This window comes from Anas acuta, chromosome W, assembly GCF_963932015.1.
Source record: "Anas acuta chromosome W, bAnaAcu1.1, whole genome shotgun sequence".
Lineage (NCBI taxonomy): Eukaryota > Metazoa > Chordata > Aves > Anseriformes > Anatidae > Anas > Anas acuta.
In genome coordinates, this window is record NC_089016.1 from 17,863,127 (window position 1) to 17,876,608 (window position 13,482).

The 13,482-nt window shown below is 55.1% G+C and overlaps 2 protein-coding genes across 2 annotated transcripts in view; one reads left to right on the plus strand and one right to left on the minus strand.

Annotated features, from left to right (window-relative positions):
* The window catches only part of LOC137847036 (non-lysosomal glucosylceramidase-like), a 393,739-nt gene that overhangs the window by 348,977 nt on the left and 31,280 nt on the right, over positions 1-13,482 (plus strand). The window lies entirely within an intron of this gene.
* The window catches only part of LOC137847427 (talin-1-like), a 44,767-nt gene that overhangs the window by 25,695 nt on the left and 5,590 nt on the right, over positions 1-13,482 (minus strand). Inside the window, 20 exon segments of the mRNA XM_068665700.1 lie at positions 50-194; positions 1,032-1,145; positions 1,518-1,646; positions 2,243-2,527; positions 2,688-2,855; positions 5,233-5,331; positions 5,469-5,677; positions 6,175-6,283; positions 6,631-6,744; positions 7,386-7,593; positions 7,771-7,847; positions 8,045-8,146; positions 8,371-8,526; positions 8,834-8,938; positions 9,057-9,117; positions 9,411-9,538; positions 9,735-9,874; positions 9,994-10,146; positions 10,251-10,380; positions 10,513-10,610. Coding sequence (XP_068521801.1) covers positions 50-194; positions 1,032-1,145; positions 1,518-1,646; positions 2,243-2,527; positions 2,688-2,855; positions 5,233-5,331; positions 5,469-5,677; positions 6,175-6,283; positions 6,631-6,744; positions 7,386-7,593; positions 7,771-7,847; positions 8,045-8,146; positions 8,371-8,526; positions 8,834-8,938; positions 9,057-9,117; positions 9,411-9,538; positions 9,735-9,874; positions 9,994-10,146; positions 10,251-10,380; positions 10,513-10,610 — 2,730 coding nt within the window.

Here is a 13,482-nt window from a genome sequence, read left to right on the forward strand (position 1 = left end):
GCTGTCAAAAGAAGGAATGAGACAGGGCACTACGCAGTTGTCTCCTAGCTGCCTACGGCCAACAGCAGGTTTGGGGGTACCTGCAGGAAGTTCTGGCTGGCGGCAATGAGAGCCAGCTGGGCGCTGGGGCTGTCCAGCTGCAACTGGCTTCCTCGCACACCCTGCACCAGCATGGGGATCTGATCTGCCACCACCTGCGACCAGAGAAGAGGGTCACTGTGGGCACAGACTGCAGGTCCCTCCGGTGAAGATCCCACCTCCAGCCATGCAGGCTCTGGGTGCTGAACCCGCCCCCCCTGCTGCCTGCAGCACGGCCATCCGCAGATCTGACTGCTAGTGGCTGTGGAGAGGGACTTTTTGTCAGGGAGTGTAACAATAAGACAACAGCTTTAAATTAAGGTAGGGTAAATTTAGATTAGATATAAGGAAAAAATTCTTCACTTTGAGGGTGGTGAGGAACTGGAACAGGGTGCTCAGAGAAGCTGTGGATGCTCAAGGAAGTGCTCAAGGCCAGGATGGGACTTTGGGCAACCTGGTCTGGTGGGAGGTGTCCCTGCCCATGGCAGGGGGTTGGAACTAGATGGTCTTTAAGGTCCCTCCCAACCCAAACCATTCTGTGATTCTCTGATCCCAGGACCATTGATCAAATGATCAGAGAGAGTCAGACATGAACCTAGCCACTCAAAAGCCTTCTTGAAGGCATCCTCCCCAGAACCCAGTACTCTGTAACAAATCCTGGAAGCATCCGTAACTCATTTACAGATACCACACCCTACTAATATTTTGCTCAATGTGCTGCATGACACTAAGTCAAGTTTAAAAACCTTTAAAAAGCCCTCACACTGTATTTGCTGGAATAACTGTTCTCCTTAAAATAAGGCAGCTCAGCACAAACACGCTAAATGGGAACATAAACTACAATTCTCACAGCAGCTTTTCCCACCATTTTGCTCAGAGGCCTGCAGGCACCCAGACCCACTGGGAGTGGGGAAGTGCCGGGACAGGGGCCTGTGCCCCCCTGTGCCCCTTACCTTGCAGCTCTGCACCAGCTGCTGCTGCACGACAGGGTTCTTGTTGGAGGCAGCAGCATGCTGTGCGGCAGCAATGGTCTGGGTGGTGGAGGCAGCCGCTTGCTTGGCCACATGCTGCCAGGGGAAGGCAGGGATCAGCCGTGGGGACAGCTTGGAAGCCCCCCACCGCAGACCAGGGTCCTGCTCCCCTCTAAGCTTCTCCTGCTGTGCCTCTGCCTGCCACAGCATCACCAGCACCTCTGGTGCTGGAGATCAAGTTCAGCACTGCAAGGCAACACAGTGTGAACATGGAAAAGGGGGATGCTGCTCAGATATTGTGATAACAGCAGGAAGCAGTGGAGAAGTTTCTACTGGATGCAGCATGGAAATGTAAACTGTACAAAAGGGACATCATCTCTCCAGAAAGCATTGGGATTCAGACTCCTGGCTAGGAGCAGTTCGCATACCGTCCCTGGTCCCACTCTGCCTCCCCTGCCCAGTGCTCACCTCCAGCTTGTGCACCAGCTTATTCTTGATGGCATTCTGAGCCACAGCGTTGGTGGCCATGCGGAGCCCCTCTGCTGCCTCCTGCAGCCACTGCTGCTGCTCCTCACTGTCCGGGTGGGCTGCAGCTCCCTGGGCAAAGCAGAAAAGTCATTTCACCTTCACGCGACCCCAAATCTCCCTCATTCTCCTGCCAGCAGCTACTGTGTTTGTTCATCAGCTCAGTGCAGGACCTCCCTCTGGAACTGTACACCTCACCCTGGAGCTGTGCAGAGCATAGGAAGCAGCCCCTCTGCTCCAGCAGCTCCTCCTGTGTGCCACGAATCTTTGCAGCCTCCACCATCTTGGCAGTGGCGTCAGCCAGGATTTTGGCTGCGCTCAGCAGCTTGCGCGAGTTCTCCAGGTCTGTCTCTCCCTCTGCATCGGCTTTGATGGCATTGACGAGGTTGGAGGTGGCCTGAGCCAGAATATGAGCCTGCCGCACCATTTCCCCTGGGACAGAAAGGAAGGGTGGCCATCAGCAAGTCCCAGGGGCTCCCTGATACCTCCCCACTCCACCATACCAGCCTCCTGTCCTTGGTGCAACCCTCAGGCACAAGACCACAGCAAAGGCACAGCAAACGGGCATGGAAGCACAACCCCAGAGAGGCTGCTCCATCTACCTGTGCTCCTTCAAGCCCCCTACCCACTATGCTCTTCCCCAGGTGCCACCAACTGCTCACTCTCACCTGCATCACCCATATGTTCTCAGTGACACTGAGGATGGTGTCAGTGGCCTGGTCATAGCACCCAATGGGCTGTCCGCCCGTGGCATGCTGCTTGATGTGCTGTAGCAGGTCATTTAGGGCCTGGTTGACAGTGGTGGTTGCCACCCCCACCTGCTTCAGCAGCTGGTCATCGCTGGTGGTTGCCTTGGAGGCCTCCACACAGCTCTCTGCTGACTTAGCCACCAACTTGCTGGCCTCGATCAGCTGCTCCTGGCACACTGGGGAGCTGATGGTGGGAGCCACGACCTGCAGGGGAGGACAAAGCCCAGGCAGCTGCTACCATGCAGATCCTGTTCTCCACCCAGCAGCCCATAGCCCAGATGACCACTGTCCCCAACCTCCAAAGAGGAGAGAAACCGGGACTTCTGGTCCCAAACCCAGTGGGGTGAGGGTTGGTGCCGCTTACCTTGGTACAGGCCACCAGCTGGGAGGTAGAGAGGGCGCACTGCGTAGCAGCCAAGATCACCTGCGCCTGCAGCACCGAGTCCTCCGTTTTCTGAGCCACATTCTTGGCTTTGAGTACCAGCGCTGCGGCAGCATTGGCTACAGCCTTGGCCAGCTGCATGAGCATGTCCTGCAGGGATGGAGAAGATCAGCGCAGGATCTACCATGGAGCCAGGCACGGCCGCTTGCACAGCTCTTGTGAAATATTCATCAGGGAAACATGATCTCAGGGGGCCTTTCTGCCACCTCAGCCTTGCACCAAACTCCTGAAGCAGCTTGTGCGGCTGGCAACACCTCAAGCACATCCCTACAGCGTGCCACAGCCTGAGATGCGGCAGCTCCTGGTACCAGGACACTGCCCTGGCTAAAATCACCTCCAGGAGCAGCTCGGACAACCTTCAGCATCACCTGTGATGCTGCCAAAGGAACAACCTGCACTGCATCCCTGATGGTACCGCAGCAAGAACCTGCGTCGAGGCACCGTGCTGCTGGGATGCCCTGCCAGCAGGCAGCTTTCCTCGGAGGATGCCCGAACCGACAGCACACTGCAGCCATCAGGACTTGCCCTGACATCATGCTGCTAGCATCCACCAACAGGAGTGCTAAACAGAAGGCGCTTGGGGCACCGAGTGCGAGGCAGGGAGTTCGGACAAGGTGCTTGTCGTGTTAAGAGGTGTAGCTGATTAACCGTTATGGGCCCAGTCGGATTCAGGGTACTGAACTATCACAATCACAGATTTCACCAGTAACGCATTAACCATCTGGGGTCTGGTTGGATTCAGAACACTGAACTATCACGGTCACGGATTCACCAATAACGTATAACCACCCTTACCCTAGTTGCACTTAATGAGAGTTATAACAATGCAATCAAGTGTGATTTATTACAGCAACAGGTACACAGGTTCTTTGGATTGCCAGCGATAGTGACTGTCTGCAAAAGCAAGCTAGCATGCATGAAATACACAGGTGTTACAGGTGTTACAGGTGTGCAGCCTAGAAATAAACACGTTAAAAGGATCTTGGTGTGCACAAGAACAATCGAATCCCCACCTGGTCACAGAGCCTAGCTGTGGTGTCTCCACTCCACTCTACGCTCCGTGCTGTTCCTTAGAGCTAGCACACCAGGTTCCCCCAGCGCGATAGCATCTAAGGTTGGAAGCCTAGGGAACGCTCAGGTAATGCAGCTACGCCCTACCCTGAAAGCCTCTTCAATGCTGTACATTTTCTTTAAAATGTGAATGTTAGTTTTATTTTCCTAGTTACTTCAGGCAATTACACCACAGCGCTGCATGGGCACCCTCCCGCTGCAGACAGGAGCTAAACTGCTGCCAAGCCCCAGTTCTCCTTCTGAGGGCTAGCTTGCAGAGCGTAAACGAGGCAAAACCACCACCAGGCTCTTGAGCAAGCTCTAAAGCTGCACCCTGCTACTACAGCGAAGCCTCTGGCTACCAAGCAGAAATGTCACGCTGCCTCCTCACCTTCTGCAAGCAAAGGCTGCTCCTGCTGCCATCTATCACCCTTCCAGCCAGGACAGCAGTCTGAGAGCACATGCACCGAGCTCAGGAGCCCTCAGTTTCCAAAAGCACAGCAGCTGCCCAAGGCAGAGAAGCAGCCCCCCAGCAGAGGACCCCAGAGGAAGGAAGCAGATATACTTGAGGCTGGTGGCGGAGGGACAGGCTGCCCTGCACATCGTCCTCCAGTTCCTACATCTGCCCCTTGGCCGCACTGCCCTCCACCAGCTGCATGAGGTGGGATTGCCAGGTGTGCAGTGGGGGCCCTGCAGGCTGGAGATATCTTATTGGCTCTCTCTCCAGGCTTTTCTACTCATATTGAGGCCATGTGGCCACAGTAAACAGAAACCTCTCATTTTGGAAGCCTGTTTTGCTAGGGCTGGCTCCCTCTCCCAGCACTGTCTGCTGCCTCCCTTGTGCTGGGAGCAGCAGTCATGGAAAACCAGTGTGGCTGGAGGTCAGCTCAGCAAGAAAAAAAACATGAGGCTTCAGCTGCCTCAGTTCCCTGCTCTGGGCAGCCTCACAGACTTGGGCACAAGGTGACAGCTGGAGCACAGCTTGCCCATGCAGCGACCTGAGTGCACTTCAGAGGGCTGATTATGAGAAAAGCAGATTTTCCACAAGAGCCCTTCTCCAAAGAGTTCATCTGATTGTCCCCAGAAGAGCAGCCCTCACATCCGAGAGGGACAGACACCACCAAGCCATGCCTACAGCTCCCTTTTACCGTCTTTGGGTCAGAGGCAGACAGGACCAAGCACACCGGCTTTCTGGTATCTACATGAGAATCCACAAGATAAGAGGCGTTATATGACAGTGGCTCTATAAGGACAGGGATGGGAATTGGCCTGTCCCCTCCATTGGCAAAGTCACTGTGCACGGGCCAAGCTTCAGCACAGACCTCTCCTGCCAGAAGAAGGTCCCCACGGGGTGCTCCTGTGCAAGGCAGAAGGTTTTTTCAAGCACGTGCCCCTGTGCGCAGCTAGGCCCACCCACCTGGAATCAAGGGTCAGTGTCACTCTCCCCAATCTGCTGCAGCAGCTCCCCGCTGGTCTGTCCCACGAGGCCAGCAGCCTGCAGGAGATTCTGATGGAGCTACAAGGAAGGAGGCAAAAACAATTGTGGGTTTTGAGCAAGCCCCAAACCAAGCTGTTCCCCTGGCTCCCACCCATTCTATCTCAGCTCCCCACACCCAGCCCCACAGCCCCATGTCCCTCCTGCCCATCTCTCACCTCGGCGCTGGCAGGCTGTGCTGTTTTCAGCAAGTCTGAGATGGCACTGGCCAGGTTCTTGGCTGCTTGCAGAAGCTGCCATCCATTCCCTCCCTCATCCTCCATCAGTGCAGCCAGCAGCTTCACACCCTTGGACATCTCAGTCAGGTTAGAAGATATGGTGGTGACGGCACAGCCCACAGCTGTGTAGTCCGTATCTGCTGGGTCCCCTGCACAGGAAGGAGATGAGATGTGGGGACAGGATACATTCAATGACACCCTAAGACCACCCTTGCACCTGGAATTGATGTAATTCTTCCTGTAAAAACTTGGAGAAGCCCCGTCTCCTAAGCCTGAAAAATGGTCACATTGTTTAGGAAAGACAGCATGGGAAAGGAGAGTTGGACCACACTGTGGCTGTGACCACAGCTGGGACTGGACAACACGCTCCTGGTTTAGGGGAAGACAGGTCAGCCACGGCAGGGGAAGGATGGGAAGCAGCCTGTGCACTGACAGGGATGTTTGGGGGTTGAAAGGCAGGGAGTGCTACTGACTCTTCAGGCATGTCAGGAGCGGTCTGGGCTCAGTTAGCTCTGGTTGAGCCAAACTGCCTCCCTCCAGTCTCCAATGGAGGGCAGGAACCTTGATCTTCATCCAAAGGCCAGAGAAGAGAAACTAAGTCTATTCCAGGAATGGAGCATGACTATTGTCCAAGCCCTCCACTTACCTGCGGTGAGGTTGACCACCGAGGCTGTGCCAGCAGTGATAGCATCCACCTGGGAATGGATCTCATGCTTGGACTCATCCATCTTGTTTTTGCACCAAGCTTTGGAAACCTGAAATGGGGAGAATGGACTCAGGTGGTAAAGGTGGTGGTGGGGAGCCACAGTGAGGTGCAAGAACGAGGAGACAAGAAGGGAAGAACAGTTACCACCCAAAACTCCTCAGCTCATCCTAAAGATGCAAGCCTATAAGAGCAAGGCCCCCATGACCAAGCATCCCTTCCACTCCTGTGCCTGGGGCTGGACACAACCCCACCTCAGTAGGGAGCAGATCTTCCTGGGAGCTGCTGACACCTCTGGGACAGCAGCCAGACTTATCTACCCTGCTAGCAACCAACACCCCTCCCAGTGGGAGTCCCCCAGCCCAGACAGCCCAGCACCCCTTTTCCCCAGGCACTCACGGCATTCTGCCCGAGGGGTGGCAAGGTCTCGAAGTCATCCAGGGTGGCCTGGGCTGCATTCACAGCCTGCATGCTAGAGTTGATGGTGCCCGTCAGCGCCTGCTGGGCTGAAGTCTGCAATGCAAGGACAGAGTGAGGTACGTTAGGGAAAGCACTCTGGGAAGGTGCTACCATAAAAGGGGGGCAGCCAGCCAAAAAGGGGTTTCCCCTCCATGCCCCCCACTGGGAAATGCCCCATCCTACTGCAAAGTGGCTGCCCAGGGCAGGTGCTAGAGAACCTAGCAGGTAACCAGCTCTCTGGGAGAAGGGAGCAAAGACTTGGGGGGATGGAGGGACACAAAGCTTTTACAGCAAGCCCTGGGGGCAGACTGGGGAACACCAAAGGTAACAGACTCCTTGTGGCCCTTCTCAAATGCTTCCTTGGCTGCAGAGGAGGTTGAAGGGGAGGGTGGCATCTCCAGCAGCAGGGCTGTGCCACAAACCACAGCATCAGAAACAGCCCAGAGCAGTGCCCAGCCAGAGGACGGAAGTGAAGGCTGGGGCAGCTGGCCAGGGGAGGATGCCAGGGTGGAAGCAAGAGTTTGTGGAGTGGCTGTGGGAGGACACTGAAGGCCAGCAAGCACACCAGGCCAACCGCATGGAGCCCCTGCTCTTCCTGACAGCAAGCTAATGCCTGGCCAGAGGGATGGGTCTGCATGAGCCCCACAGGTACCTCGCAGTGTCCGCACACTGCAGTGGGCACCAGGAGCACTTACCAGGGGTGGCATGTGCCCTCGGTGCATCTGGCCACTGGTGATCTGCAGCTGGGCCTGGGGCATAGTCCCCACTTGTAAGTTCTCGGGCCCCCCAGCCCCTGTGCGCATGATGGCTGGCAGGGCAACTGAGCCCAGATCTGCCTTGCCTACACAGTTAAACTGCTGCTGCAGTAGTTGACCTGCAAAGGGGGAAAAACAGCAGCTAGACCTGGGAGTGCTCGGAGGAACCTCCTCCCCGGATCAGCACCGCGGCTGCTCCCCACAAGGCTGTGTATGAGCCCCTAAGGGTGAAGGATGCCCGTGGGATGCTGGGGAGCTGCAGCTTTCCTGCAGGCATGCAGCACGGCATGCTGCTCGGTAGCTGACTCGTGCCTGGCAGACTTACTTCTTTGGAGACACTGAGTCTTCCAGCATGGTGGACTCCTCATCCCCCTCTAGTCCAAAATGGTCTTTGCTCTTTTTCTGTGGAGGTCAAGAGAAAACACGTCAGCCAGCACGTGCCTCCCAGCCTCCCCACCACTGCCCAGTCTGGGGTACCTGCCAGCCCCATGGGATGTCCCCAGCTCCCCCAGCAGCACTGTGTGCCCAAGGGACATCTTGCACCACCCCAAGGAGAGGAGCTGGCTATAGGCAGGCTCCCCACACACTCAGACACTCGCCTTTTTCAGGATGATGTCGAAGTAGCCAGTGATCAGCTGGGCGATCTGCTCTCCCTCCATTGTCTGCACAGAGTAGTAGTCATCCTGGTAATCTCCAAAATCCTGCAACAGCATGGCACAGGGTTGCAGGATGCTGGCACCCGTCCTGAGCCCCTCTGGTATGCGCTAAGCACCCGTGGCCAGCCACTGTGCCAGGAATGGGGCTCAGCCCTTCCATCCACCTATCTTGGGGTCAGGAAAGGCAGGGGGAGCAGAGAAAGGCATCCCCACGGAGGGGAAGCACTCAGGAGACAAGCGGAGGGGCAAGGGCTGGAGCTGGCCCCTACCAGGGTGAAGCTCTTGGGGGAGGCTGCCCAGCATTTGATGTTGGTCAGGCTCCACTCCTGAATCACTTCCTTGGTTTTCTCGTCCACACACATCACGCACTCCTTGGTGATCCCCAGCAGCCGTGGCACCAGCTTGTTCTTCCCCTTCATCTTCTCCTGTGGGCTTGCTCAAAGCTTGCTCGCCCCACAGCCTCGCGTGGCCAGCAAACACCCCCAAGGCCACGCTTCCAGATGATGACAACTGCAGTGTGGGTCTTGAAAAGGACAAACGGAAAAGCATGAACCAAGGAGTGAGAAAGAAGCACAGAGGGAAAGCCAAAATAAGGGGCAGGACACAAGGAAAGCTGGAGCAATGTGGGTTGGGGTGAGGAGTGGATGGAGACAGGAATGATGAAGGGATGCTGGAAAAAGGGAATTTTGGCCAGCTAACATAAAAAGTGGGGCTGGGGAGCCACTGCTCTACCTTGACCAGGAAGAAGGAAACCCCGTAGGTCTTGAGGGAATGGGCAAGTTTCATGTAGCGAACTTTGGCCTCGATCTCGCTAATGTTTCCACAGTTCTTGTGGGCCTGTAGCAACAATGAGAGGATATCAGGCCAGATCCATGGTCCCCTGACTGTGACACCATGCTGCCCCCCCCCCCCATCACAGCCTTCCCAGGCTCTCCCCACTCTGCCCTGCACATACCATAAAGATCTTGCGCTCCCCTTTCTGCTTGATGTACTCCTTGGGCAAGAAGTCCTTGAGTCTGCCAAAAGACAGCAAAGTCAGCTGTAAGAGCACAGCTTGAAGCCATTCCATTTCGCCTATGAAGACACCCAGCACAGAGCCTCGGACAAACCCTTGCCAGCGCAGAGAGTTTTTGGGAAGAGGAAGGATGTAAGAGAGGTCACTGCACTAATGACAATTCCAGGACCCAAAAGACTTCTCCTTAGGGCCACCTCTTCGCCCTCTGGGATGACGAAGCCCCAGGGGCTATGAATCAGTGCAGGCACTAAGGGAGGATGCTGGCAGAGGCGCTGACACCCACAGGACACTCACTCCAGAAAGCCTGGCTTGTGCTTCTGCTCGTTGTGCGGCCCAAACTGGATCTGGCACTGGTAGCCAGCAAACTCACATGCTTTGTCGAACGAGACGGGGTGGGAACCGTTAAGGATGTCATTCCGAGCCTACGTGGGAAGAGAAGACACAGGGATCTGCCCTGCTGCCTTCCACACCAGACGGGATTTGTGCTGGCACTGAGGATGTAACTGAGCATCCTGAAATATCCCCTACGGCTGCTCCTGGCCAAAAACCTCAATTGTGAGCCCTGATGGGGCTGGCACAGGGCAGCGGAGTGAGGCACACCTGTGCCAGGCACTGTACCTGCACGTAGAGCAGGTTGAGCTGCACAAGGTCTCGCGAGTCCACGTTCTGGTCGGAGTAGAAGAACTTGTGTCGCAGCAGCAGCGTCTCGTCATCGATGCCTTGCTCACACAGGGTCCGGCCGTGATCCAGCCAGTTCACTGCAGGCAATGGCAGAGCATGAGCAGGGATGGACAGACACCCAGACAGGAGGCCCTGCTCCCATCCCCTCCACCCCCTACGCAGGCTGACTCCATCCCCAGCGCTCGCCAGCACATACGCTCGTCATCCGTGTGCAGCTTCTGCTTGAGCTTCTCCATCTTCTTCTCATCCCGCAGCAGGGTCTCGTCCTTCTTGAGGGTGCCAGTGACCTCCTCCTACTTCTCTTCCATGATCTCACGAACAAGGGAGTACTCATCGTAGTTGGTGATGCCTGCAGGAGTGCATGGAACTGAGCTGGTGCCGCTCCCCTCCCCGAAGACCCTCCTGTCCCTTGCCACCTCCCTTCCTCCCTGACACCACTGCCCACCCTCTCACCGATTCGGGTGCATATTGTCATCAGTATGTCTGTGATGGTTTTGGAGTCATCAACCATGACTGTTTTCACCGTCCCATCCAGTTTGCGGATCTTCAGGGGCCACTGCTTCTTCTTGTACTCCATGGTGTCCTGCAGGCACAGCCAACACAGCTCCCAGCAGTGGCACTGGGCACCTGCATCCCACCGAAGCACCTACAGCTCCAGCTGACCGCAGGGTGCATGATGCAGGGCAGGCATGCCCAATGCAAGATGGATGCTTACCCCATTGCGGAGCATGTAGTAGTCCAGAGCCTTCCCAGCCTCCAGCCAGATCCCTTTCTTTGGGTCTTCATCCAAGAGAAACAGCCCAAAATCACTGGCTGGAAAACAGAGAGAACCTCTGTCGGCATAGCCCTGGGCTGGATGAGACCAGTGCGCACAGTACAGCAGCACCCTGTATACTGCAGCAAGCAGCCACAACTGCCACGAGCAGGAGGAAAGCCTGAGTGGGCAAAAAGCTGGCAAATGAGCATTAGGGTAGGTGTTTTACATCTATTTATCCACAGGAAAATTCATCTAAAGCACGCCTACATAATGCTGACTCAGAGGTGACAGTCACAACCGAGGGAAGAGCTTGGAGTTGTGCTTGACAGCTCTCTAAAATCTTTGGTGTGAAACATAACAGCCAAAACATGATGATAAAATGCTGGGCATCATCAGGAAGGGTGCTGGGAACAAGGCAGAGTGCATCGAGAGGGGCAGCTAAAATGATGGACCAGGAAGAGCAGCCACTCAGTACTAGGGACTGAAGAAGCTGGCACTCATTTTGGGGAGGAGCAGGCTGGAAGAGGACATGCTGGAGGTTTACAAAGTCTCAGAGATGGTGAATTAGTGCAGAACTGATATTCTGTAAATCCTGACAGCTTGGGTGGGGGTACTGGATGGGTCTGCTGTTGCTGGAGCCCAGGGACAGCCCCGGTGCTCTTTTCATAAGAAGCCAGCACCACACCAGGCTCTGCCTCTTTTCCTCCCCTCCAGCAGCTGCTTGGCTGGTCATTGGTTTTGTAAGGGGGCGTTGCTGGCAGGGAAGGGGAAATTCCTGAGCTGCCCTGCGCCTGCCCACCTCATGCTTTGCTGAGGATCCTGCTAAACAGAACAGAAGAACCAGGGAGGCTGGTGTGTTTGTTTAAAAACAAACAAACAAACAAAACTATTTTCATAGCCAGTTTTAAGAGGATAATTCTAAAGCTCTGAAAACTGAGCAGCTTGTCTGGATCCTTAGCTCAGGAGGGGAGAGGCGCTTCCCGAAATAGGGCAAAAGCAGAGCTGGAAGCTTGCGCCTGAGCCCAGCGTGGCAGCTCAGCACAGAGCATGTGGGGATGTTGCATTTCAGACACAAAACCCAGGCCAAAAACAGGGGAATTGAGTAACACCTGGCCCAGTGGCTTAGGACCCCTCTCCCAGTCCAGAGAGAGCAGGAAAGCACGCTCAGGATGGGTTTGCTGGGGGACATGGGCACAGTGTGCTCAGATTTAATTAACAGGGCCCTGCTAAAGGCGACAAAACACAAGAGCAGCTCAAAAAGGGATCCACAAGTGCTACTAGGTAGGGGCAGCAAAGAGAAACAACAGCTGCAAGGATCAAATAGGAAAAGAAGAGCTCTGAGCTAGAGACGAGGTAAAAACAGATAAATAGAAGATCTATATCCGAGGTTCCCAAAATTGCAACCCAAATGCTTTGGGAGGGCTGGGGGCACGGTAGTGGGGAAGGGAAGACAGCAAGGAGCAGCAGTGCCGAGCTCAGTCCTGTTTCCAGCAAGGTCGAGCTCCAGCTGTTCTAGGGAAAACTGTGAGCAACCAGACAGGAACTCGGGCACGAGCAGCTCCCTTTAAGGTTTTCTCCTCGCCCCTTAGAGCAGCTTGGCTTGGGCCCAGGGGCAGGAAGTGCATTGGCTGAGGATCTGTATAAACACCCAGCCCCCCCCAAAACTGAAAGCTGTGGTCACACAGAGCAAGAAGGCATTTCCTCTGCTCCACCAGGAACCCGCTGCTCCCAGATGTATTCGCCTTCCCCTCCTCCTCCTCCCATGGTCCCCATGCCGTGGCCAATCCCTGCCCAATGTGGGGCTCAGTGGAGGGCTACAGGAATCATCAGGGCACAACTTGCATTGTGAGGTTGTTTGTCATCAGCTTAATTCTGAGTCTGACAGCAGCAGGGAGATATTAGAGCTGAAAAAGCTCAGCGAGGTAGCAGCGCACCAGCACGTCACAGCCTCATGGAGAGCCACTGGGGAGGGCTATCTATTTCCCAAGAAAGGAAAAGTTAACTTATATGGTATACGAACACCCACTGGGAGCACTGCAACTGTTCAAACCCACATAGCTTTGGCCAGCTTAACAAATACATGCAGGAGAGAGGAGACAAGACAGGCAAGGAGCAGGCTCAAAGAGCTTGACCAGTATTTCACTTCCCATGTGTTCTCCTACCACCCTGAGCCCCCACATTTTGTCCCAGGCATAAATGAGGGAGACCAAAGAGCCCCAAGCTTTGGTCCCGTGCTCAATACACTGACAGGGAGCATCGAGGTGCAGAGGAAATCGAGGGGAACACTTTTCAGGCTGCAGGAACTATCAGTTATTCTTATTTACCTATTTTTAAGCAAGCAACCTTACAAGATGACAATCTGCACCCTGAACACGTAGGTCAAGTCAGCTCCTCGGAGCTTTTTGTGACCACAACCCTGCATGGCAGGGACACTGCCTTCATTTTTGGGAGCCTGTCCACCCAGCGAAGGGCTCTCCAGGCCAAGCAGTGATATCAGAACAACCTCTCCCAATGTGCTGGCAGACCTGCAATGCTTTGTCCAGCAACACCTGCGTATACTGGCATCACTGCATGCAAGGGAAGGTCTCCAGACCTCCAAAAGCAGCCATGGTGCTTGGATGAACATGAGAGTATCTTCGTGGATGAGGACTGTGCACCAAACACTAGTCGGATGTACTGGCTCCAACAAAAACCCTGCTTTGCACAAAAGCTTCTGAGGTTCAGAATCAAGTTTCTTTGCCCCTGGTGGTGCCTAGGCACTCCTCTCCCTTGAACCTTGCTCTGCCCATGCCATGGGGAGCACCCAACACATACCCCATTGCTACTCTCTTCTAGGTGCAGAAACCCAGGCCTGTGTGGGGATGAAACAGGAAAGGGAGGCTGTGAAATGTCTTTTTTTTTTAGGGGACTGAACAGCCATTTGTTGAG